Source organism: Trichophyton benhamiae (assembly GCF_000151125.1).
Source record: "Trichophyton benhamiae CBS 112371 chromosome Unknown contig00476.0, whole genome shotgun sequence".
Taxonomy (NCBI): domain Eukaryota; kingdom Fungi; phylum Ascomycota; class Eurotiomycetes; order Onygenales; family Arthrodermataceae; genus Trichophyton; species Trichophyton benhamiae.
The window spans coordinates 47,705-71,380 of NW_003315108.1; the positions used below are offsets into that span (position 1 = coordinate 47,705).

Sequence of the window (23,676 nt, forward strand, 5' to 3'; positions counted from 1 at the left end):
GCAAACTTGGGAGCAAGCTCGCTCTCTGCCATTGTGTCTGCAGCTCCTGGCTGTATCTTGTTCGCGATCGAAGGCGGTCCTCTCACCCACCGTCTGGGACGATGAGTTCCCGTAGGCAGCTGTAGTAGCTCTTGTTTATCGTCAGCGAGTATGCTTCGTGTTCGTCCTCGTCCTCGTCGTCTGCTCTGCTCTGATCTCTCGCCGGACAGGGTGCCTTTCTATCTCGTAGTGAAGTGTCCGCTGGCTCGTCTTCTCCAGTCTCTTTCCTAGCTTTCTCAAGTCTTGTTTATCTCTCCTCGTCGTCTTTTGGATGTTCGAAAGATTGAGATTCAAGGCCCAATCAGGATCCCGGTCACGTGAATACATTAAATACAGCCGCCGTACAGCCGCAAGGGACGCAGCACACGCTCTGCATTCACTGTGTCTTCACTTGGATTTTTTTCCCTCCTCGGCTGCTGGAGCATCTTCCCTGCCGCTGCTACTCTCTCGCCTCCTGGCGGCTGGACAATTATCCAATTATCTGCCGTAAAACCCGCTGCGTCGGCACATCGAGGGCGTCCTGTACTATAAGTTACCGCAAATACCGAGCTAAACCCCTTTCGGCTGCCTGCTTCGTGAGGTCAAGGTCGAACATCCAAAAAGACGAAGAAGAAACATCTTCAACTCGCGGCTCAACGACATCTTCGTCTGCCTCCTTCGTGCACGCTGCTCGACCATCAGAGCTACTCCGTCGACGTCTTCACCTCCGCTCACAGCTTGCTGCTGGCCCGGCATTGTCCTCCTGCACCGGGACCCCGAGTTTTCCTCTGCCTGGAGGGCATTGAGGGGATCCCTATCTAACTCCCCCAGCAAAAGACACGCAGCTTTTGCTCCCCTGCCGAAGCCATCGCCCTGCTGGCCTCAGTAAAGAGCGCTTGTCTTACTCCTCTTTGCTGGATAGGGCTCGCGTGGACGTTCTCCTTTTGCGTCGTCTTGTCGCTCGGTCACCATTTGACTTGCGTGGTTGAGCTACTCGGAGAATGAAGGGGAGCTGACCACCACATACTCGCAGTCACTCTTCTTCCCCTTCTTTCTTTCTTTCTTTCTTTTTTTTTTTGGCCTCCAATTTGGATGTTACTACGAAGCGAATAAGTTGCCAGGCCTTCCTACCGACAGACTCGGCAGTACTCGAATCACACCCAATACGTCAAACCCGAACCCCAGCTTTTATATCCGAGGGCTATTTCATACTTACATAAGAGGCGTGTGTGCGTGTGAGCCTGTGTGAGAGAGAGGCATATTTATCATGGCAGATCTGGGCGCCCAGCAAGGACGAGGTTACCGGCCTGGAGCCTCTCGTGGCCCTGCTTCTTCTTCCTTCCAGCGAGATGCTGCATTCTCAGAAATTTTCGGAGGAACGCCGCCCCCAGGCAGGTCTCAGACGATGACATCGCACTCTCCGCAATTTAACCAGGAACGCGCCCATACAATGACCTCTCACCAGTCAGACCCGTACGCCCAATCTCGGGGGCCGCCTCCTCCTATGCGACAGTCTCGTGGCGGATACCCGCCGAATCCGCAGGCGGGATATCAAAACTCTCAATGGCAACAACCTAACGGCTCGGGTCCTCCCCCACAACAACGCGCACCGCCACCTCCCCATCATCAACAACGTCCTATGCCGCCTCAGAACCCGCAGCAATACCCTCCTGGTATGCAGCAACGGCCTTACCCCGGTCGGCCTCAGTACCCTCACCCTCAACGACTGGACTCCCGCCCAGGACCCATGCCTCCTCAGTTCCAACAGCAAAACCCGCACGGACGCCCTTTGCCTCCTCCAGCTCTCAACTCAGATCAATATCGGTCCCGTTCGATGGCTAGACTAGGAGGGCCTCCTTCATACCAATCGCCGCAGTCACAATTCCCTCCGACCCCTGTCAATGCTTTCCGCCAACCGTCATACCATTCAATGGGTTCTAGAACCGCACAGGGCCGTATCGTTCCAGAAAGACATGATAACGAACGAGCCATGTCGATGAGTTCTTACTCGGCAGACCGCGACCATGCCCAAACCATCAGTTCCGGAAGGGTTGTACCGAATAGGAGACGAGAGTCAGGTCTAGAGCGGGAACGGGCTGGAGGTATGGACCGCCATTATTCAGAATCACCAGTATCAATACAACCCACCATAGATGAGCCACTGGTTCCCTCGCACTCTGGACATCATGTGCTACCACCACAGCAAGATCTTCAATTGCGAGTACGACATCCCAGTGAAAGCTCTGTTAATTCACGTACTTTATCCATGGCATCAACCATCGCCCCCGAACGCAACAACAGTTTGCAAAAACCTGTCGCCGCCAAATCCCCTAACTCCTCCATGGCTGGAGCACCTCCACCAAACAACGTGCACCGCAGAACACCGCTCGCTTACCCAGCTCTCCTATCTCGAGTAGCTGCCGTCTTTAGAGAGCGGATTGCTGTTGGTGAGCGCATTAAAAACGACCTAGCCTACACTAACGCCTTTACAGGCGCAGAGGCTGTTGACTTGATATCCTACATTATTAAGACAACAGACCGTAACCTAGCTCTCCTCCTTGGTCGGGCTCTAGATGCTCAAAAACTCTTCCATGATGTCACGTATGACCATCGATTACGAGATGCTCCAGGCGAACTCTACCAGTTTAGAGAAACCCTGGGTGAAGAGTCACCTGTCAACGATGTCAACGGGGTATTTACTCTCTTGACAGAGTGTTATTCTCCTACTTGTACCAGAGACCAACTCTGTTATTCGATTGCTTGCCCGCGACGCTTGGAGCAACAAGCAAGGTTGAACCTCAAGCCCCAGCCGGGTCTGAGACCATCTGCCTCCAAGGGAAGTCTTCATGACCATGAGGACAATGATGATCAGAAGCTTTGGATCAACACGGTGCCCAAGGAAGTAGCTGACAGTCTCGAGGACCGTGAGAAGAAGCGACAAGAAATCATCTTCGAGATGATGTATACCGAACGTGACTTCGTTAAGGACTTGGAATACTTGAGAGACTTCTGGATGCGCCCTCTACGATCTCCCAACAACCCCAGCCTTTCCCCTATCCCTGAGCATCGCCGAGAGAAGTTTATCCGAACTGTGTTCGGTAACTGCCTGGAGGTTTTGAGCGTCAACTCCAAATTAAGTGAAGCTCTCAACGCCCGACAAAAGGAAACCCCCGTTGTGAAAACCATCGGTGATATTTTCCTTCAATTCGTCCCTCGATTTGATCCCTTCATTAGATACGGTGCAAACCAGCTTCACGGAAAGTATGAATTTGAAAAGGAGAGATCCTCGAACCCTGCGTTTGCCAAATTCGTCGAGGAGACAGAACGCCTGAAGGAGTCTCGAAAACTCGAACTGAACGGTTACCTTACCAAACCTACCACCCGATTGGCGAGATATCCACTTCTTCTTGAAGGTGTGGCTAAATACACTGCTGACGATAGCCCAGATAAGGAGGATATCCCCAAGGCCATTGTTCTTATCCGAGACTTCCTTTCTCGGGTGAACACAGAGAGTGGAAAAGCAGAGAACCACTTCAACCTTGTGCAACTGAACTCTGCTTTGAAATTCACTCCGGGCGATTACGTTGATCTGAAGCTCACTGAGGAGAACCGAGTGATGTTGATCAAGATGGCATTCAAGAAGGGTCCAACCGACTCGGCAGAAGTTACAGCCTACCTGTTTGATCACTCTGTCCTACTTGTTCGCATAAAACCTGTGAATAAACGAGAAGAGTATAGGGTATATCGGAAGCCTATCCCGCTTGAGCTTCTTGTTATAACCCAAATGGAAGAAGTGCTGCCTAAACTTGGCATTCATAAACGTCCTACTGCCGGTGGCCTGATTCCAGGAACCAGAACAGCCAGCACTACTCCAGCTTCGTCCAAGGAAGGGTTGCCTGTTACCTTCCGTCACTTAGGTAAAGGGGGTTATGAGATAACTCTACACGCAACCTCCCAGACCCAGCGGAAACGGTTCATCGAATTGGTCGAAGAGCAACAGAGAAAACTGCGGGAGCGAAATAGTAACTTCTATTCCAAGACTATCCTTTGCGAGGGCTTCTTTAGCGCTGTCAATAGAATCAACTGTTTGGTTCCAATTGGTACGTACCTGTGTTCGCTTTTCTTATGGATTTACGTTAGGCTTCCACTAACATGACAACTATACAGATGGTGGCCGCAAGCTTGTATATGGAACTGATAATGGTATCTATGTGTCTGAACGCTGGCCAAAAGATAAATCCGCAACTCCAAAGCGTGTCCTTGAAGCCAATGCGGTAACCCAGATTGATACCTTGGAAGAATACCAGCTGCTGCTTGTTCTTGCCAACAAGACACTTAGCTCTTACCCGCTTGAGGCGTTAGATACAAGCGATAGCCAAAGCGCCATGGTCCGGCGGCCCAAAAAGATTCAGGGTCACGCCAATTTCTTCAAATCTGGTATTGGTCTCGGAAGACACCTGGTGTGCTCCGTGAAGACCTCGACTCTATCAACGACCATAAAAGTCTTCGAGCCTATGGAGAATTTGGCCAAGGGCAAGAAGAAGCCTCTCAGCAAGATGTTCCAGACTGGTCAGGATGCTTTGAAACCCTTTAAGGTACTCAATCCTGATGATTTCCTCATTGCCTCCAATGCAATCGCTAACTAATCTATTTCAGGAATTCTACATCCCCGCTGAATCATCTTCGGTTCATTTCTTACGCTCAACTCTTTGCGTTGGTTGTTCTCGTGGCTTCGAAGTTGTCAGTTTAGAAACCACTGAGAGGCAATCCCTCCTCGACCAAGCAGACACGTCGCTGGATTTCGTTGCAAGAAAAGAAAACGTGAAGCCCATCCACATTGAACGACTAAACGGAGAATTCTTGCTCAATTACTCTGACTTCTCCTTCTTCGTCAACCGTAACGGATGGCGAGCCCGTCCAGACTGGCGAATTGCCTGGGAAGGCAACCCTACTGCATTCGCCCTATCTTATCCATACATCCTAGCATTTGAGCCCAGCTTCATTGAAATCCGGCATCTTGAAACCAGTGAATTGGTACACGTTATGACAGGACGAAATATTCGTATGCTGCATTCTTCTACTCGAGAGGTTTGTCTCACTCTATCTATCCTTTCATCTACCACGACTTTAGTCATATCTTTACTAACCAGTCTGTCACAGATAATTTATGCCTACGAAGATGAAAACGGAGAAGATGTCGTCACCAGCCTTGACTTTTGGAACAAACCAGCATAAATGAGAAAAACAGGATTGCAAATACACCAAGGAATAACGAAAAACAACACATAATCAACACCATGGGAGTAACGGGATATCTTCGTCCAGCTTCTTTCCGTCTTTTTGAGAGCATATGAAGCTACTTACTGCCTTTTCTTCAACTTGTCCTATACGGCGTTCAAATTTTCCAATTCCTCGAGCGTTTATGCACCTGCCTTCTAATCCTTAGCCGACCCATTCTCACCCATGAGCAGAATGGGCATAATGCCTGATGTCACTCCTCCGTTCGCACCTCCTCCTCCTCCTCCTCCTCCTTCTCCTGTTTCTGATGATGATGCCACCTTAACCACGACAAAATCCAAAACCATACCATATCCCTCCTACTACCTCGATGAAAAAGCCTTTCCCATCCATGTCTCTGACCTTCTATACCATGTCCGCTAACCTCCTAACCACTACTACCTCCAGGCGTGCACCAACCATTAATTCATCCCAACTACTTACATAGGTTAACATATCAACCTGGCGCCGTCTTCTTCTCCTCTTCCACTGTATTTTTTCTTCCTCTCCATCCCGCTTCATTCTCACGTCTTCGACTTTCTTCTATATTTGAAATATTTTAATTACATATCTACCTACTTTCCCCCTCTTCTTCTCTTGATTTCTTTTATGTTAGTTCCTTTTATTCTCTTTATTTTTCTTCTTTTCTTTCTTCATTTCACTTCTCTTCACATACGGAATGATTCGCGAATGTTCTCATAAGGCTCGTCATGCAACTCTTGAGATACCCCTTCTCTTCTGGCAAGCAGTCAATCAATCAATCAAACTAGCAAGTTGTGGATAGGATTTTGATGCTCTCCCTATCATGTCTGTTTCCTCATTGTCCGTAGCTTCCTTGCTTCTACCTACGTATGTTAATTAGATTGTATAGATTAGCTAGTTAGTTTGTTATTATATTCTCGATGTTTTATTTTACACCTTTGCTCCTCAGCTTTGCGATGTAGCACATGAATCGTGGCAACGGGATTCGGACCAACAGCAACGAACGACAACGGGCTCAGACTGCTGTTAGAGTCGTACAGAAAAAGCCATGTTTAGAATCCAGCTGAAACGACACGGATTTATATCGGAAGCGAAACGGGCTTGCTCATGCGTGGGAGGGGAAAAAAAAAAAAATTAATCTCCTCTCCTGTACTGTACGTGGCCAGGATGCGCCTGGTCAATTCAGAATCAGGCCAGCAGACTGTACGACAAGTTGGAAAAGGAGCATAGGATTAAATAACCATTAATTAAACTACTCTTCTTGTTCTTTAAAATAGTAAGAGGTCAAAGAAAAACACGCGCGGTAACCGGGTATGGAAGAATGGCGGGCGGTGGTTGCATCAGGAGAAATAATAGAGGGCATAAGATAAAATAAAGGGGTGACGGGCTGGATAGGGGGTTACCCCTACTTGACAAGTTGGGAGGAGTGCTGAAGTTCAAGCAAAGCACGAAAGGGACGTAATAGCCGAGGAAAGGTAAGTAAGAAACCGCAGATAGGAACACAAGGAGAGAAGCGAAAGGGTGCCAGGGGGAGAAAAAAAGGAAAAGTGAAAGCTAGGGAGTGGAGGTTGGTTAGGATTTGAGGTATACATGAGGATAAAACGAAGAAGGCATGTAAAGAAATGAGCGACAACAGGGAAATGTGCACTCTAATGGCTGGTGTAAAAAGGCGAGTCTCCCTCTCCAAGCATGACATTTACTTCCCATTATTCTTGTTATTCTTTTATATCCCCTCAGCTCGCGCGACTTTGGGATCATTCCTCCTTTTTGAGCACTCCGTGTATGGGAGTGTGCGACCTCCATTCCGAATATCAAAAAAGAAAAAAGTTCTAACCGCAGTATCAAACGGCGCAAGTATCAGCTATTTACTTCCTCCTAGCTGCTTAGCTTCGTATCTTGGCAGGAAGTTTTGCTTATGCCGCGTCTCCGTTAGGATCCTGGCTCTGTTGGGCAGCCTGTTCACGCTGCATGCGGGCTTCGATTTCTCTCAGCTGGCTCTCACGGGCCAGAAGCTCCTGTCGTTTCTCGTTAATCTCACGCTGTACCTTGAGCTCGATTTCACGCAGCTTCTCCTCTTCTCGGCGGAGCTGTTCTTCCTTGAGGCGGACAGACTGGGAAGCCAAGTCTTCAGGGTTCATGGTAGAGTCATGAGAACTAAAATGTCGTTAGCATAATGGCCAAGCAACAACCAGTAAAGTATATAAGGAAAGTGTGGAAAACATACGCAGAAGCACCTCCTTCGACGCTCTTGCTGAGCTTCTCGGTACGGTAGTTTTCGTACAGGAAGTCATGGGTGATTTCCTTGAGATCGGCCAAATGGCTGTGGAGGAGAGCACTGCGGACAGCCAGGAAGTCGGAGTGGCGCTGGTTCTCGACCTCTACAACACCCCATGGGTACTGTCTGGCCCGTACCTTGCGACCACCGATCTCAAGAACGTCCTCGGAACCAACGATGGCGAAGGGCATCAGTGACCGGTATTCCTCGTTCTCTTGCACGGTGTCTTCGTCGTCTTCTTCAATGTCGTATGGGAAGTTGTAGACGGGGATACGGTAATGTTCGATATCCTCCATGATAAGCTTCTTTGACTCCGCAAGCTCAGCCGGTGTGAAAGAGTCGGCCTTGCCGATGACGGGGATAACGTTGACACGTGGGGAGAGGCGCTTCATGAGCTCAATGTCAAGCTCTCGGAGACCGTGGCCAGTTGGTGTGATGAAGTAAAGCAGAGCGTGGACACGGTTGTCACGGAATCTAGGGTTACGCTTGATTCTTGACTCCTCGGCCAAAATGTCATCATATTGGCGTTCGAGGTACCCAACAATTTCCGAGAAGCTAGCCAGTGTTAGTTATTTGCATGTAATCACTGTAAAAGAATGGACTGCTATACCTTTCTTCGTTGTTGATCTGGTCACCGAATCCGGGGGTGTCGACAATGGTGAGAGAAATGCGAGTACCCTCCTCGTCGAGTTCTAGCTCTATTTTCAAATTGAGTCAGCATCCTGTCAAGCTACCATCGTAGTCTTGGGTATCCATACCAACAGTAACTGGTTTTATGCGAACGCCCTCCTCGAGGTGAGCGGTCTGGGCGTCATCGGCGTCTTTCCCCTGAAGGACCTGCTTGCCGCATAGAGTGTTGACGAAGGTGGTGCGACCTGTAGCCATTGGCATCAGCTAAGAGCTCATAGCGGCGATTATAATCAATGGCGATGACAAGACGTACCAGTTCCGCTCGCACCACAGACCATCAAACTAAATTGAATGCCCTTCTTGACATTCTTCTTCTTACGGATTCTGATCTATTGCCCACCGGGTCAGCAAAAATCTCACACTTTCAGCCATAGAGGGTCCGGTGTACACGCATAAGAGGCCCGTATGGACCACACTCAGCGCAAGGATACCGTGGAGAAAAAGGGCACGTACGTTGTTTGGGGCTGACATGGTGATGGACTCGGGGGTTTGAGATATTGATAGGCAGTTGTCCCTTGGTGGCCTGGAGAAGCAAGAGAAGAAGGGATCCGGGAGCTGAACTGAGGAGGTCGAGCAGCAGGCAGACAGTCACCGGCGCAGGAGAAAGATGCGGACGCAAGAGACAGCGCTGGATGTTGGTCTCGTCGTTCAGCAGGGGGAGAAGCGAGTGTCTTTCTTGGGCGTTGAGGCAGGAGTAAAAGAGGTAAATTAACAAACTGCGGCCAAGGGCAACTTTAGGGGGTTGAATCACGTGGAGTTACCGTACCGTCACCCGCCGTATCGGCAAGTACATCGTCTGCGGGTGTTCTGTAACTTTGGCTAATATCGCACATTTCCATTGGCCAGAGAGGAATCCTCATACGCTATCAATACAGCCCCTGTGCGTAATCTCCATACGTCGCCTGTGCACCACTACTAGAGATTACGGGCGTTTGTATTTTTGGTAATTTTCTTTTTTTTTTTTCTCTTGCCCCTTTTTCCGCCCCTTATTTTTTTTTTTTTTCTACTCACATGGAGACAAGAGTGAAGCCACGGACGGTTTGCTAGTTGGGCCGCTGGGTAGAAGCGATGGCGGGGAGACGGAATCACCCTCCAACGCTGGGCTGGTTTGCGCCCGCAAGTGACGGAGAGAGCTGAGAAGCAGCAGAAGGAAGCTCTGGGTGACCCTGTCATGTGACCCGGTGATGGCCCTTAAGTGATGGCGTTTTATGTTTGGTTCAAAGTGACGATGATGTTATATAAAATATATTTATTTGCCTTAAGACGCCCGAACATTCAGCAACCTCAGTCTGTGAATAAGATAGTTCACTTGAGCGCCAGTGACTAGGATTTCAACGCGCAGGAAGGTTGTTGGGTGGGTGTATAGCTTTTGGAGGAGGTTCTTTGATCGGTTTGTAGCTTGGTAGCTGGGGTCGACCAAACCAACAACCATGAATACAAGAGAGATGATCGATGCCTCTGGAGGCCCGGTGTCGTTGACGGCCTCATTCAACAGTGACAGCAGCTGTTTCTCCGTTGGACTGAACTCCGGGTTCTGCGGTAAGCTGGTCTTGTTGTTCTATGCACGTTAGAAGGCTGTAGGTAAACATAGACTAACACGCCCCGTATAGTATTCAACTCGGATCCCTGCGAGCTCAAGGTATCCAGAGGTAAGGCCTCTTGACACTGTCTCTAACGGTGAATGATTTACTCATAATATTCTCAGACTTCAACGCGGGAGTGGGCATAGTTGAGATGGTTGGACAGTCCAACTACCTAGCCCTCGTTGGGGGAGGTCACACCCCCAAGTTCCCCCAAAACAAGGTATCTACATCTTTGCTTTGTTCTCTATATTTGAATACTCACTTCTAGTAGGTGATAATATGGGATGATGCAAAACAAGTCGCTGCCATGACTCTTGAATTTCGCACCTCGATTCTGCGAGTGCGCATCACCAAGTCTCGCATAGCTGTTGCTCTTTATGACTGTGTCCATCTCTACGCCTTTTCAGTCCCACCTAAGAAGATAGCAGTCTACGAGACTGGAGAGAACCCACATGGCCTTGTCTGCCTTGGAGAGACACATATCGCTGTCCCCGGCCGATCCGCAGGACAGGTTCAATTGATCAAATTAGATACAGGGAACGTTAGCATTCTTCCGGCTCACACATCACCCCTGAGTGCAATGACGTTCAGCGGTGATGGAGCGGTGCTCGCCACCGCCAGTCAAACAGTATTTATGCCATAGTTACCCATCGCCAAAAATAATATCCGCTAACCCGGCTTGCAGGGGACAATTATTAGATTATTCGCTACTAGCAATGGGGCGAAGATGGCTGAGCTTCGAAGAGGTCTTGATCCAGCGGAGATATTCTCTCTAGCAATATCTCCATCGAATACGCTTCTTGCCGTCACATCTGATAAGGCAACTCTACACATATTTGATATCCCACATGCCAGGAATGGACAGGAAACAAACAATGCACCAGCAACCGCCCCCCTGGAGGAATCAACAAATCGGGGATGGGGGTTAATAAGCAAACTGCCTTTCCTTCCCCGTGTCTTCTCAGACGTCTACTCATTTGCCAGTGCAAGATTTGATATTGGCGAAGAACCACTTGGCTCCAACTACATTCCGCCACCAGGTGCGCCTTCTGAGCGGCCTTCAAAGGGAATAATTGGCTGGACGAGCGATAAGTCACTGCTGGTGCTAGGAGCTGGCAAAGCCGGTAGATGGGAACGTTTCGTTCTTCAAGAGGCGAGTGACGGGACCCGGCAGTGTCTTAGAGCTGGGTGGAAACGATATCTCGGAAGCTGAAAGACCGCGCCTTTTTTTTTGATCCAGCAAATCGAGATTCGCAATTTCGACCCATACTTATACTCGCAGAACAAAGGAAAACCTCATCTAACCCAGGCAGACAGTTCCTATCATTTTTGGAACAGGTTTAATCATTGTTGATAGCCATATTCCTAATCGAACCCTACCGCAGAGAACTGAGTCAATGCATTCGCCCGTGGTTCGGCACAAGGGCCTGGCATCCCCTAGCTCTGAGGTTTGACTGACTCAAACACAAGAATATATTGACTTGCCCTTACGCGTGGATGAATCCACAGAGAAGCGGCGTATTAGGATTTCTTCAGGGGGTAGTCCGCCGTTTGCGAAACTTCGCGTTGTATAATTAGATGTTAATAAGCAAGATAGAGATAATTCAACTCCTATCCCGTCGTTCTCGACGATGTCTTCGTTCGCTTGACCGTTCCCTGGACCCGTCCCTCCTGCTCCTATGTGGTGACCGCCTTTCCCTCGACCGCGATCGTTCTTCACTGTGCCTCCTCCTATGATGTCGATGGCGACGGGATGTCCTATGGCCGTCCCGGCTACGATCTCGGTCTCGATCTTGCCTACTCGATTTGCTCTTTGCCTTCACCAGCGCCAGTGCATTTTCGACTTCTTCCTTCTTCTCCTTTATAAGATACTCCTTCATTGGGTCCTCGTCGTCATGTTCATCCATCAGCTGCTGTAGTTCCACCTCTTCCTTCAATAACGGTCGAGAAGGCCTCTTCCGTTCCTCGGATTCATGACGCCTAGACCTCCGTCGACTACTTCTTTCTGTCTCCTTCTCCTCCTCTGCATCCCGGTCTGACTCCATCACCTCCCCATTCTCATCCACATTCACGAGATTATCTTCCGTTCCTTCGTCATCACGTCTCTTATACCGCACATGGTCCACTCTGAGCACTCTGCCTAGCACTGTAGCTCCTCCAAGGTTGTCAACCGCTAGGTCTGTACTTCGTTGGTCCTCATATTTAAGAAATGCAAATCCTCGGCTTTTGCCCGTCTCTTTGTCTCTAACCAGGTTTAAATGCACTGGATTGCCGTATTGTGAGAATATTGTTAATATGTCACCTTCACTGATATCAAACGGAAGGCCTCCGATGTAGATATACGCTGTATCACGGTAATCAGCGTGCCAGGAAGCTTCTGGGGGCCTAAACCGGAGGCAAAACAGCTGTTAGCAACGCTGTCCAGATGCTATAGAATGGAGGCCTTACACTGCATTCTCGAGCTCTTTCTTATTCAGAGCTTCAATCTGACGGATCGCGTTCATGCTAGACCTGCAGTTACACTTCTAAATGTCGGAATAGCAAGATAATAGCAGTTATAATCAGCTTTATCAACCTTCTTCAAACTTGTTGTAGCTCCTCTGCTTCTTTTCTTCGGAAGCTTCACGCCCAAATTAAAGGTCACGTGGTTCACCTTGATAAACAACAAAACATCCAAAGACCGCCCAAAACTCCACGTAAGATACTTGAGCTTCGTCTGGCACGATATTGAGAGAAGAGACAAGCCTCCTGTGCTGACAGAATAACCGGCTGTTAGTTGGTCCCTCGCTGGCTCGAACTTAGTTACCGCGTCTTGTGTGTGGCCGCCCCCCTGGGGGCATGGATAAACTAGTTAAGGAGAACCAACTCCATCTTCAACTTGAATCCCCGACATCCTAAATATCAGTTCACCAGGGCGTCCTTCTCAGCAACTAAAAGACCCTCCAGCGATCTCTCCTTAGGCGTCAATTCGGCCTCCTTCTCAATATCCAGAGTACGATTACTCTGCTCCGCCGTTTCACTCCGCGGACCGTCCCTGAAACGCCATTCCCGTTCCTAGCTTAGACACCTGTATACCAGGGCATGGTCGCGCAGCATGCCTGAACCAGGACAGCGGTTGAGCCAGATCTCAGCTTCAAAGGGAGGGTCTGATGGCCGACCGGCCAGCAAAGATGGGAAAAAGGAGCTTTGGTCATCCATGCTTCACGCTGGAGCGAGTGGGAAGCGGTTACCGGAAAAGACACTGCTAGTCCTTGGTATGTACCGGGAAACTCCTCAGCTTCGTTGATGTTTCTATATATCTTCGAAGTAACCTGGTACGGAATTTGTAGGCCGGTTTTAATAATGTGTTATTCCAGGTGGCACCCCAGAGAGTCAACGGGAATTTCTAGCAACATTATCTACCGATCACGCTGAGTCCGGACTACCTGCAGAACGACGAAAACAAAAAGCACCGCCCATTGCGAACCAGTTTGCGCTCGGATATACATACCAGAATGTTCTCGATGCGGAGCAGGAAGGTAAGAAAGGGAGATTTCCCTCCAACACACTTCCTTGATTTTTTGGCTAATTATACGCACTTGAATCCATAGATATCCTTGCTAGAATTTCAATCTACCTACTTTCAGAACCATCAGCATCTTACGCTCCCCTCCTCCGACCTTTGATCAACCCGAAGACAGTCCCTGAGATGTTGATAGTTTTCCTTCTGGACTGGGAAAACCCCTGGACATGGGTCAGAGAACTGAGAGAATGGATCCGACTATTGCGCTCGGTTCTCATATCACTGGATGATGAGACGAAAGTTGTTATGGAAGAGGTCATGAGTGACTGGAAGGACCGTAGGAGAGGGTTAGATCCTTCTCACGTCCCAGGGTCTGGTCCAGTATCTTCTATACCCCTAGGCCCTGGCGAGTGGGATGAAGGGCTGGGCATTCCTACATGTGTTGTTTGTCAGGGTGTACGTTTATCCTGTCATCAAAGCTGCTTCCGGTGCTAACATGGACTCTACAAAACAGGCTGAGAAGATTGAACAACTAGAAAAAGATCATGGCTGGAGAGAAGAAGAGTTCGACTACATCTTACAGTTTATGCGAACGATACTTCTCAAGCGTATGTCTCCTTTAATTTACCCGTATACTTCCTGTTGCTGATACTTTCCCCCACCAGATGGATCATCATTAATATATACCACCCGATTCTTGGCCAACTCACTACAAGGTTTGATACAGTCATCACTTGGTATTCATTCACTCCTAAAACGACAATCTCTCAAACATAATGTTATCGACAGAGACAAGATATTAGTCCCTTCAAACTGGGATTCATGGGGTAAGATAAGAATTATCAGGGAAGGTTTTAATATCGAGGGTGTTGGGACTAGTTGGTCCGTTGAGATACAAGGGCCACCAGAATCTCTGAAGCGATCCAGCTCAGGCGATGGTGAGGAAGCTCAAGAGCGTGAAGACCCAGATTCTGCAGCCAGTGCAGTGGCTATTTATGAACAAACCATCAAGGATCCCAAAGGCGCTGCATCGATATCTCGTGCTAGGCAGTCAGAAGGCAGTCAAATTGAAGTGACAACAGTTGATTCCCAGGCATTCCTGACAGAGCAGGTTGAGGTACTTGAACAGCTTAAAGCAGAGGATGAGAAGCAAGAAAGACAGATGCGCAAGGGTGGTGGTGTCATTAAGGACTCAGACATGATGATGGGCATAGATGATACGAGCCGGGTAAATGAGCATATTGGCCCCGTGCAGTTTAATATGGGAGGCATCCAAGTCGATGCCGATGACATGCTACGGAGATTAAAGGTAAGGTTCCCCTTAATATCTTCTTCAGAATATGTTCAACACTACTAATGACCACACCTAGGAGAGAGAAGCTAGCCGTGCATCGGCAAGGAGTGGTTCCGTCTCACCGACACCTCCGGGCGGGCCAACATCGCCCGGCATACCTCCTATCGGTCAAGGTACCGATGGCAAGCTTGGTAATGAAGGGCTAGCTACCTTCTTTGCCGGCCTAATGAAGAAGACCGGTGGTAGTCCAAGGTCTAACGCAACCACTTAGCTTCAATTTTTGCTACCGTTTAAGGTGCACACTGAGGTCATTGTTGTGTCTAACTTATACCTATCATCTACTGATTAACTTCTCGGTCGTCTTCTTCCAGGCCCTTTCGATACATTGGTTAATATACACTGTCAGCTTCATGCAAACCAACCTAGCTAATTGCTTTTCATTTGTTGTGTTACCATTTACTCGTTCCCTATCATCTGCTTTGTACGATACCCATTTTCAAGTACATAGATTCAAACTGAGGAATTGAGTGTAACTTAATTTCTCGCCGTCGGAGAATATGTTTCATAGTCTTGAGCCTCATCCAGTGCTGCATCGCCATATATTGTAATCCTAAACCCGCAGCATTTGCTTAAAATATGTTTTAAGTATACGTAAGTGCCATCTACAGCTCAACTCCTGCCTCTGGTGCTTCTCTTCACAGTCAACAGAAGCCTTCTACTCCTACCCAGGCCACTTCCGCAGCCTCTATTGGCGTGTTAATTCGAGTGATCACTGCCAGCTCAGGGGCAGTTCCCACACCATAAAGTCAATGCAAGCATAGTGTGGGTTCCGGTTCACTGTGGCAACCAGGACAAGATACCGGGTCGAGGAACATTTCTATCAAGCAAATCCGGTCCATTGGTATACTGGATAGAGGCAAGACTGATATGTTTAATACTGATACTAGAGGTAGAAAAGTAGAGAAAGAATAAAGGGTGAAGATATTACAATATTTGCATTGCTATTATAAAGACATGACATCAAATGGTCGCGTTAAGCATAAAAGAGTCTAGTAGTCGAAGTAAGAATGGGCCTCATGGTCAACGACCTCAATGGGGCAATCTGAAAGCTTGATGGACTTAGGGTTGCTCTTGTTGATGCCAGACCACTTGTTGACCCATCCGAGGACCTGCTGGTGCCAAACGAGAGAGTTCTCTGGCTTGGTGACCCAATGGGTCTCATCGGGGAAGTTAAGGAAACGGCTGGGAACACCCTTCTCCTGGAGGACGTTGAAGAGACCGACACCCTCAGCGACGGAGAGACGGAAGTCGAAGTCGTTGTGGACGACGAGCTGGGGAGTGGACCACTTGGCGACGAGCTCTGGCTTAGAGCAATCCCAGCGGTCATAGTTCTGGCGAGCCTCGAAGAAGGTTCCGTTGAACTAGAGGTAATGGTTAACAGGGAATGTTTTATTTTTTACGTACGAACCATGGAGTGAATACTTACGTCGTGTTCAATGAAGAAGAGCTCGTCAGTTCCGATCTTGGAGGATCCAACGAAGGTACCGTCATGGGAGACGAGGGCCTTGAACTTGCGTCCGAGATCTTGTCCCTGGATCCAGTTGACCATGAAACCACCGAAGGAGGCACCAGCAGCAATACCGTTGTCAGTGTCAATGTACTTGATGTTGTTGTGGACGTGTTCCCAGATCTTGACGAGATCCTTGTATGGAGCACCACCCCAGTCGTTGGTGATGTCGTCGGTCAGCTTCTGGCCGAAACCAGTGCTACCAGTTGGGTTAGGAGCAACGACAACGTATCCCTGGTCGGCCCAGACGCGTGGGTTCCAGCGGGTGCTCCAGTTGTCACCCCAGGAGCCCTGAGGACCACCGTGGATGAGGAATGCAAGTGGGTAGACCTTGTTCTTATCGAAACCGGTTGGCTTGACGATCCAAGAGTGGATCTTGGTGCGGGCACCATCAACCCAGAGAGGCTCAATATCGTTGGGTCCAAGACCCTTGAGCTCAGGATCATGCTCGTTGGCATAGAAGAGCTTGCGGTTAGGGCGGCCGGGAGTAGCAACCTGGTAGAGAGCGTTGGACCAGAGGGAGTTACCGCTGATGAGGACAGACTTGGAGCTGCCGACGAAGTAGAAAGAGCTGACGGAACCGTCGTGCTTGACAACCTCAGGCTTGTGGTTGTCGCGAGCATCAGCTGGGAGGGTGAAGAGCTTTCCGGTAGCGTGGTCCTCAGCAGTGACGTAGAGGGTGCGGCCATCAGAAGACCACTTGACAGCCTCGGGAGAACGGTCCCAGTTGCTGGCAATGCGCTGAACTGGCTTGTTAGAGCCAACCTCAGCAATGTGGATAACACGGCGGTCAGACTCGTAGTTCTTGGTTGCCATCTGGAGGTAGGCAATTCTCTTGCCGTCTGGAGAGAAGACTGGGCTGGAGGAAGCACCCTCAATGCCCTGTGGAGTGCGAGGACCATTGCGCTTGTTGATGGGCTCAGCGACGCGGGAACCATCGTGTGGAACGAGGAAGATATAAGAGGTGGTGAGGTTGGCTTTTGGAAGCTCTGGGGCCTTGCTCATGAAGGCGACGGTTTTGCCATCAGAGGAGAGATCATAGTCACCAGAGCCGCCGAATGGTGGGTAAGGAGACTCAGCGTACTTGACGGGCTGAACGAGGTTCTTGAGCTTGCCATCGAAGCTGTACTTGTCACCATTCTTGGTGAGAGCACCAGAGAAGACGGCATTGAACTGAGTGCTAACATAGGTATCCCAGTGGCGAACGAAAAGACTGTCGTAGATGCGAGCAGAGCTGACAGCCTCCTTAGCGGCGGCCTCGTTGTAGAGGTCACCCTTAGTTGTGGATTGACCGTAACCAACGAAGTTGATCTTGTCTCCAGACTTAGCGAGTTTAAGGCCAGAGAATGCTCCGTTGACGGAACCGGCCTTGTAGCTGTTGCAATTGTAAGTAATTGAGCCCTTGTCCGTAGTTATGGACCGTTATGGACGGGATCATGGATGTACTCACGCATTGCCGAAGTTCTTGGCATCAGAGATCCAGATGCCAACACCCCCCTTCACGGAGTCGGTTCCGTTAACGTAGACGACCTTGGTGCCGTCTCCGAGCCAGGTGATCTCAGAGACGTCACTGTCGGTAGTAAGAACGCTGATGTCACCGTTCTTGAGGTTCAAGAGGTTCCAGCCGGATGGGCGGTCCTTCTTGTCGAAGTTGTACTTGGAGACATGGAAGACGGCGAGCTCCTACGTAGTTTCAGGCACAAGTCAGTTGGGCCTCGGGGAGTATCTATGGATTGACATGTCGACTTACACCCTTGGGGTCTGGGATGGCCTCTCCTCTTCGTGGAGCAGAGATGAAGTCCCTGCAAAGATGTCAATATCTAGTCTCGTCGCAAATATGATGATCAATGGGTCAACATCTACTTACTCTGGAGTGAATGCAAGCCCTGACGAGGCAAACGCCAAGGAGGCAATCAACCATTTGGCTGCTGCCATTGTGAATGGAGCTAAATGAATAGCTTCTTCTTCTCTCTTGATATGCGTGATACAAGAACCAGAAGATCAGGAGAGATTCTGGAATTGTCACTGGAAGGGAGAAAAGAGAGAAGGAGAGAAGGGAAATCTGCAAGAAACCACTGGCCGTCCACCTTCCATTTATTTCTTTTCGAAGACCGCCCCCGGTCAGGCAGGTCAATCAAATAAACATTCCTCTTCTCGTACTCCAATCACTCTCTCTCTAGCTCATGTTCTGCGAGCTTCTGTCGCCTTTTCCTTTGCTTCCTTTTCCATTATTTGCTTTTTCAGCAGCAACTCCAAGGTTGCCCCAGTTTTTCTGTCAGCATCGTGGGATTTCAACCTGGTCATTCGTTCCCCAGGCTAGGATGTACCCCGGCCCTCCCAACCTGGAGAAAGAAAAGAAAAAGCCGGGGCGGGATTACCCCTCTCTTATCATCACCCCAATGTGTCCTTCTTCCTGGCAAGCGCTGTCAAGCTAACCACGTATATGCACTCCGTTCTCTGTACTCCGTACGGAGTACTCAAATCAGGACCGGAGTGACGTTGCTGCTGTTGGGTGCTGAACCACCCCTCGGCAATTTCGCTGTTTAAAATTACGTCTGCTTATCACTGCAATGGAGCAATGGAACAAGATGGGTCTGCGGAGGTAACTAAACTCATGGCGAAGGCATTTTGGGGTTAGCTCCCATTCGCAAGATATCGAGGTAAGCTTCGGCTCAAAAGCATGTCTGGTCGGATCCCTCACCCCGGAGATTATATGAGCAAAAACCAGGGATTGTGAACGACGCATATTAGCACGGATACGATATGGATGGAAAGGGAAATGGATATGCAATTAGCCGATACGAATGAGCTTGGGTAGACAAGAGCAATAACGCTTGGTTTATTATTAGCAAATCGAATCTTTGGCCTGGCCTTGGCCCTCAGGTCCGACTGTTGTCATGTAAACAGTCGTGTTTTTAAATATACTCCAGAAACCACTTGTGCGGGCAGATGCGGGAAATGGATCTTCGTCTGCTTGTTGATACGAGATGCTGATACCTCAAGTGTTGGTGCGGGTGCCTGGAAAAAAAGCCACAGTCATGCAAAGCTCTGGGTGGCAACCATAACCACTAGCCAGAGCCAATTAGTTAGTTACTCAATTCACCTGATTCCGCCTGCGTCTTGGTAAGGAAGAGAAATGCCCTGGCAACAGCTGGGGAAATGGCACGTCAAACAAAGACGGCATGAGGCCATAACTCTGACTGGGGGTAGGGTACGGCGCAGTCGACCTGCCGTGTTGGCTGAGCAGGGGAGCTTCCAGCAAGTCAACCCAGGCTCTTTTACTCGTTATCGCAGGCTTGCTTCTGCTTCTTCCTGGGGCAAAAACGACAGAAAAGGCTACAACGCCAAGTTACTGGGGCGCTGTGGGGATCTCTCCCCACGCCTGCGTTCTGATTGCAGGGCTTTCTCTCGTGCCATTCCAGAAGACGAGCAAAAAAAGGCAGATGGAGCCAAAGCGAGCCTGTTTCTTCCGTTGAGTTGGGAGGGATCAGCGCAAGCAAAGGGCGAGAGGATCCTGGTGAATATGCCAGCTGCTAATTGGTCTTAGCCAATATCGCGACTAGGGCGGATCTGGATGGTGGTAACCCCCTTCATTCAGCCTCTGTGCGAGCTACCCGTCTTCCGCCGTGTCGCCATCACTCGCCCGTCTTCTCATGTCTGTTCCTCTGCTTTGTTTCTCCGTTTCCGTCTGTTCCCCCTGTCAACCGTCTGGCGTCTCGGAGGACTGCCTAAAAGGAAAATGCGAGGAGGATGAAGAATCCTCGCTAGACCCGGCCGGTTCGCTGGCAGCGTGACATGTCTTGCCTTGTGGGTCATTGTCCGATGCCTTCTTGCTGGCTATGCGAAATTGCGGCCTATCCAGACACCCCTTGCAATACCAGCCATGGTGGACACTTCGATAAATGGGCCAACGAATCGTTCATAGGCTGAAGTTCGTTGAGCTGAAGTCGAAGTCGAAGTTGAAGTCGAAGTTGCTGGTTGGAGGTCGAGATAGACGGTTTCACGTGACGGGCCCGCAGCCCCGGAGCAGGCAGAAGGTTGAATAACACATTTCGATGACAAGACGAGATATAAAAAAAAGGGACCAGGAAGACGGCTAAGAAGACGCTAGAGAAGGACAAGAAAGAGACACCAGGCACCCCCAGCCTTGAATTTACAGAGTAAAAGAGGGTTTGAAGCCAGGCGAGCTTCTAAATAACTATATTCTACAGTCCGTTCTAGAAAATGGTTTCCTTTGGTGGTTAGCACAGCAAGACGAATTCTATTCTGCAGCATTCTCCGTACAGTCAAGACAAGAGGAATGCGAGAGAGGCTCGATGCCCGTCATGTCACATGGATCGGGTATTTTATACTTCAGAAAGTAGGCTATAGGCTTTGTCGACATGCATTGCGAGTTGGGGTCACCTTAGGCGACAGGCACCACTGGCATGTCTCTGCCTGCTATATGCATCACAACTTATCATATAGCGAGTATCTGTTGACCCAACACAACCCAACTATCCGGCCTAGCCGACCAGGAAGGGCGCACGGAGATACCTAGTAGTTAACAGGAATCGAAGTGAATAATTGATTGATATCTCTCAATTGCCTCCCGCCGCTTTCTCCTGCTTCTTTCTTTTCTCAATCCATGCTCGGTGCTAGGGCCACAATGCTGAAGCCAGATACGTCGACTCCCTTCCCGGTATCGCTTTGATGCTTGAGGAACGTTCGAACCCCAAGCTCGAGAGCCTTTTCACTCAACCCATCCTGGCCCTCCTCCAGCAGCCCTCGATCGATAGGGCCCTTCACCCCGCCCTCCAAATCCCACAGATGGCCGTCTGACCCCTTGACGAAGCAGATATAATGGAAACCACACTTGTCATCAGGAGCTGGAACGGTGCTGTCCCCTCGTCTCGCAGCTGAGCGATGTGCTCGTTCCAGCAAGGGTGAATCGTACAGCAACTGAGCACGCTCCGTAGGAGCCAGGTCCACGGCTGTCTTGAACAGTTGGTCCAGTTCAGATCCTGCGGGGATATATTCCCTTGCCTCCCCGTTGCTGATGCAGTGAATCAGAGCCATCAGACCACAGGTGTTTTTAATGGTCTGCCTGAACCACAGGACGGGCTCGTCTGGTCCCGAGCCCGTGTACTCGGGCATGTTGTCTGTGCCCATACTCTCGCGAGTACGGTAGTATGCATCGCGGGGACAGATGAAGATAAGGCCATAAACTGGCCGCGGGATGAACGCCAGCAGGTCTGGGTCATCGATGCTGTAGATATCATAGAACCCCAGCTTCGGAGACACCCCCAGTTCATGGATTAGGTGGGACATCACCTCTGGGTTGTTCTCTAACCTTGTTCACCATGGTTAGCAGGTCTCACTTCGGAAGCTAAACTGGCAATAGCAGGGCACATTTAGGAGTTTTGTGACGCCAGACAGCAAAGATAGTAGAGATAGTACCTAGGGGAACTAGAGTCTTGACTCCATCGATATACTGAATCTCCGCTGTGTCTGTCTCTGCCATGGTTGATAGTTATCCCACACGCAAACAGCGAGAGTAAACAGTCAACTTCTGCCTCAGTGGTCACTTGTTTAAGGCTTGATGCAAGGTATCTCTTTGTATCTGCATCAAGTAGAGGGAGAAAAAGGGCTTATTAAGTACTCTTGTTTGTTATTTGAGGCCCCAAAGAAGCCACGAAGAAGTTATGAAGTTGACGATGACGCTCTCGTGCTGCCTGGAGTGGGTTGTGACGAGAGGCATACCATTATTACGCCATAATTCAGTGAGGCCAATGCTTAGTTAGCCGAAATATATACGAATATGGTATCAATATTACTTACTAAGCCATCCTTCCGCTGAAACAGCCGGCAAAGATGCATCAATTCAACAACAACAACAACGCTCAAGAATTATATAACTATTATCAGAGGAACTGATAGGTCGAGCATGGCTGAGAGGCCAAGTGAGATGCCAAGTCAACGGCGCTGCTGTTATTTCCAGAATAAAATTTGCTGGGTTTGACTTAGAAGAACATTTAGTTACTTTTACCTGTCAGAGCCGATGGACGACGATGAAATGCAATCAAGTAAATATTTCGGATGAATATTCATTCATCGATCGTTTGACTGTTATAGATAGGGCTCCCCTTACTGGAAATTGAATGCTGAAAGTCCCAGGCATTTCTGGTGATGCTACAAGGGACTTGGAAGGCTCATATACGAAGACCAATCAACTCCTTCACTACACGAAAGGTCAAGATATAACATCTCATCTCAAGGTCATATGTACACCAGATACAATACGATGATCTTTAGGTCTGCCTGAGTTATGAGATGACATTCGGCCTCTGTTAGCGGCACATACAACTCGGGCAAATGAGGACGCAGGGAAATCTGATAGGCCTCGGTAGTTAGTTTCAGGCACGACTTCTAGTGCAAAGCAACATTCATATAAAAAGCTGCCACCGCGGGAACCAACATCGCCCAAAAAAATCAAGCCAATTACTCCATTATACAGATAAAAAAGGGTGAAAAAAAGACATGTCAGACACCTCTTCACAGCGTACTCTACCGTCTCCTCCTTTCTACGCTGTAGAGGGCGTCAACAACCTCAGAGATGTCGGTGGTTACACCGTCTCCCCCACCACTTCAGTACGGCGCAACTTCATATACCGGTCTGCGCATCTATCAAGCGTAACACCCACGGGAGCAAAGACTCTTGTCGATGAGTTGGGCATATCATACATCTATGACTTCCGCTCCGAAGTCGAAATAGCCCGGTATCCGCTCGTAGACATACCAGGCACCACATTCACTCATGTGCCCGTGTTCAAGGACCAGGACGCAAGCCCAGCCAACCTGGCGTTAAGATACAAAGATTACGCCGCCGACGAGGGGCCCGCGGGCTTTATACGTGCGTATAAAGATATTCTCGTCAGCGGAGCAAAGTTTGCATATAAGGTTGTTTTCGAACATATTCGAGACCAGCCTACGCAGTCGTTGCTGTTCCACTGTACGGCCGGGAAGGATAGGACGGGTGTGTTTGCCGCGCTGGTGCTGAGGCTTGCGGGCGTGTTGGATAATGAAGTTATTGGCAAAGAGTACGAGCTTACAGAGGCTGGACTGGACGGGCTTCGGGAGGAGTTTATTCAGAAGTTGCTTCAGCATCCTTCTGTTGGCGGGGATCGCGATGCGGCGGTGAGAATGACGAGTGCAAAGGCTGCTGCTATCATTGGGACGCTTGAATGGTTGGACAATGAGTATGGGGGTGTGGAAGGGTATATGAGGAAAGAGATTGGGTTTAATGATGAGGATATCCGGCGGATCAAGAAGAATATCATTGTCGAAGGATCTGGAGTTTGCCTGAACTGATCCAAGGAAGCCATGCGCTGGGTGGTTTCATGCTATCCACTACTATACATATGTTTTTGCACACGAGGTTACGAATTTTTTCACGTCAAGAGGCTAGAGTATATAATATAGAAAATACACCGCTATAGATCATCAATG

At 49.3% G+C, this 23,676-nt stretch overlaps 9 protein-coding genes across 9 annotated transcripts; 4 read left to right on the forward strand and 5 right to left on the reverse strand.

Annotated features, from left to right (window-relative positions):
- Positions 1-1,285: 1,285 nt before the first annotated feature.
- On the forward strand, positions 1,286-5,253 carry ARB_06645 (uncharacterized protein; the record flags this gene model as incomplete). The annotated part of the gene is made up of 3 exons (XM_003014842.1): positions 1,286-4,118; positions 4,186-4,613; positions 4,675-5,253. The coding sequence occupies 3 exons, from the start codon at positions 1,286-1,288 to the stop codon at positions 5,251-5,253; spliced, it is 3,840 nt and encodes a 1,279-aa protein (XP_003014888.1).
- Positions 5,254-5,307: 54 nt separating this feature from the next.
- Positions 5,308-5,817, reverse strand: ARB_06646 (uncharacterized protein; the record flags this gene model as incomplete). Its single annotated transcript, XM_003014843.1, has 3 exons — positions 5,308-5,402; positions 5,480-5,615; positions 5,740-5,817. 3 exons carry the CDS (start codon positions 5,815-5,817, stop codon positions 5,308-5,310), a joined length of 309 nt encoding a protein of 102 aa, XP_003014889.1.
- Positions 5,818-7,190: 1,373 nt separating this feature from the next.
- On the reverse strand, positions 7,191-8,437 carry ARB_06647 (uncharacterized protein; the record flags this gene model as incomplete). The annotated part of the gene is made up of 4 exons (XM_003014844.1): positions 7,191-7,431; positions 7,502-8,107; positions 8,163-8,250; positions 8,287-8,437. 4 exons carry the CDS (start codon positions 8,435-8,437, stop codon positions 7,191-7,193), a joined length of 1,086 nt encoding a protein of 361 aa, XP_003014890.1.
- Positions 8,438-10,552: 2,115 nt separating this feature from the next.
- On the forward strand, positions 10,553-11,038 carry ARB_06648 (uncharacterized protein; the record flags this gene model as incomplete). The annotated part of the gene is made up of 1 exon (XM_003014845.1): positions 10,553-11,038. The coding sequence occupies one exon, from the start codon at positions 10,553-10,555 to the stop codon at positions 11,036-11,038; it is 486 nt and encodes a 161-aa protein (XP_003014891.1).
- A 246-nt stretch (positions 11,039-11,284) lies between these two features.
- Positions 11,285-12,329, reverse strand: ARB_06649 (uncharacterized protein; the record flags this gene model as incomplete). Its single annotated transcript, XM_003014846.1, has 3 exons — positions 11,285-11,583; positions 11,627-12,210; positions 12,274-12,329. The coding sequence occupies 3 exons, from the start codon at positions 12,327-12,329 to the stop codon at positions 11,285-11,287; spliced, it is 939 nt and encodes a 312-aa protein (XP_003014892.1).
- Positions 12,330-12,919: 590 nt separating this feature from the next.
- Positions 12,920-14,892, forward strand: ARB_06650 (uncharacterized protein; the record flags this gene model as incomplete). Its single annotated transcript, XM_003014847.1, has 6 exons — positions 12,920-13,079; positions 13,215-13,343; positions 13,416-13,674; positions 13,781-13,935; positions 13,993-14,636; positions 14,698-14,892. 6 exons carry the CDS (start codon positions 12,920-12,922, stop codon positions 14,890-14,892), a joined length of 1,542 nt encoding a protein of 513 aa, XP_003014893.1.
- A 778-nt stretch (positions 14,893-15,670) lies between these two features.
- On the reverse strand, positions 15,671-18,123 carry ARB_06651 (protease DPPV, putative; the record flags this gene model as incomplete). Its single annotated transcript, XM_003014848.1, has 5 exons — positions 15,671-16,042; positions 16,108-17,563; positions 17,639-17,871; positions 17,939-17,990; positions 18,056-18,123. The coding sequence occupies 5 exons, from the start codon at positions 18,121-18,123 to the stop codon at positions 15,671-15,673; spliced, it is 2,181 nt and encodes a 726-aa protein (XP_003014894.1).
- A 2,685-nt stretch (positions 18,124-20,808) lies between these two features.
- On the reverse strand, positions 20,809-21,498 carry ARB_06652 (uncharacterized protein; the record flags this gene model as incomplete). Its single annotated transcript, XM_003014849.1, has 1 exon — positions 20,809-21,498. The coding sequence occupies one exon, from the start codon at positions 21,496-21,498 to the stop codon at positions 20,809-20,811; it is 690 nt and encodes a 229-aa protein (XP_003014895.1).
- Positions 21,499-22,707: 1,209 nt separating this feature from the next.
- On the forward strand, positions 22,708-23,538 carry ARB_06653 (uncharacterized protein; the record flags this gene model as incomplete). The annotated part of the gene is made up of 1 exon (XM_003014850.1): positions 22,708-23,538. One exon carries the CDS (start codon positions 22,708-22,710, stop codon positions 23,536-23,538), a length of 831 nt encoding a protein of 276 aa, XP_003014896.1.
- Positions 23,539-23,676: the final 138 nt, after the last annotated feature.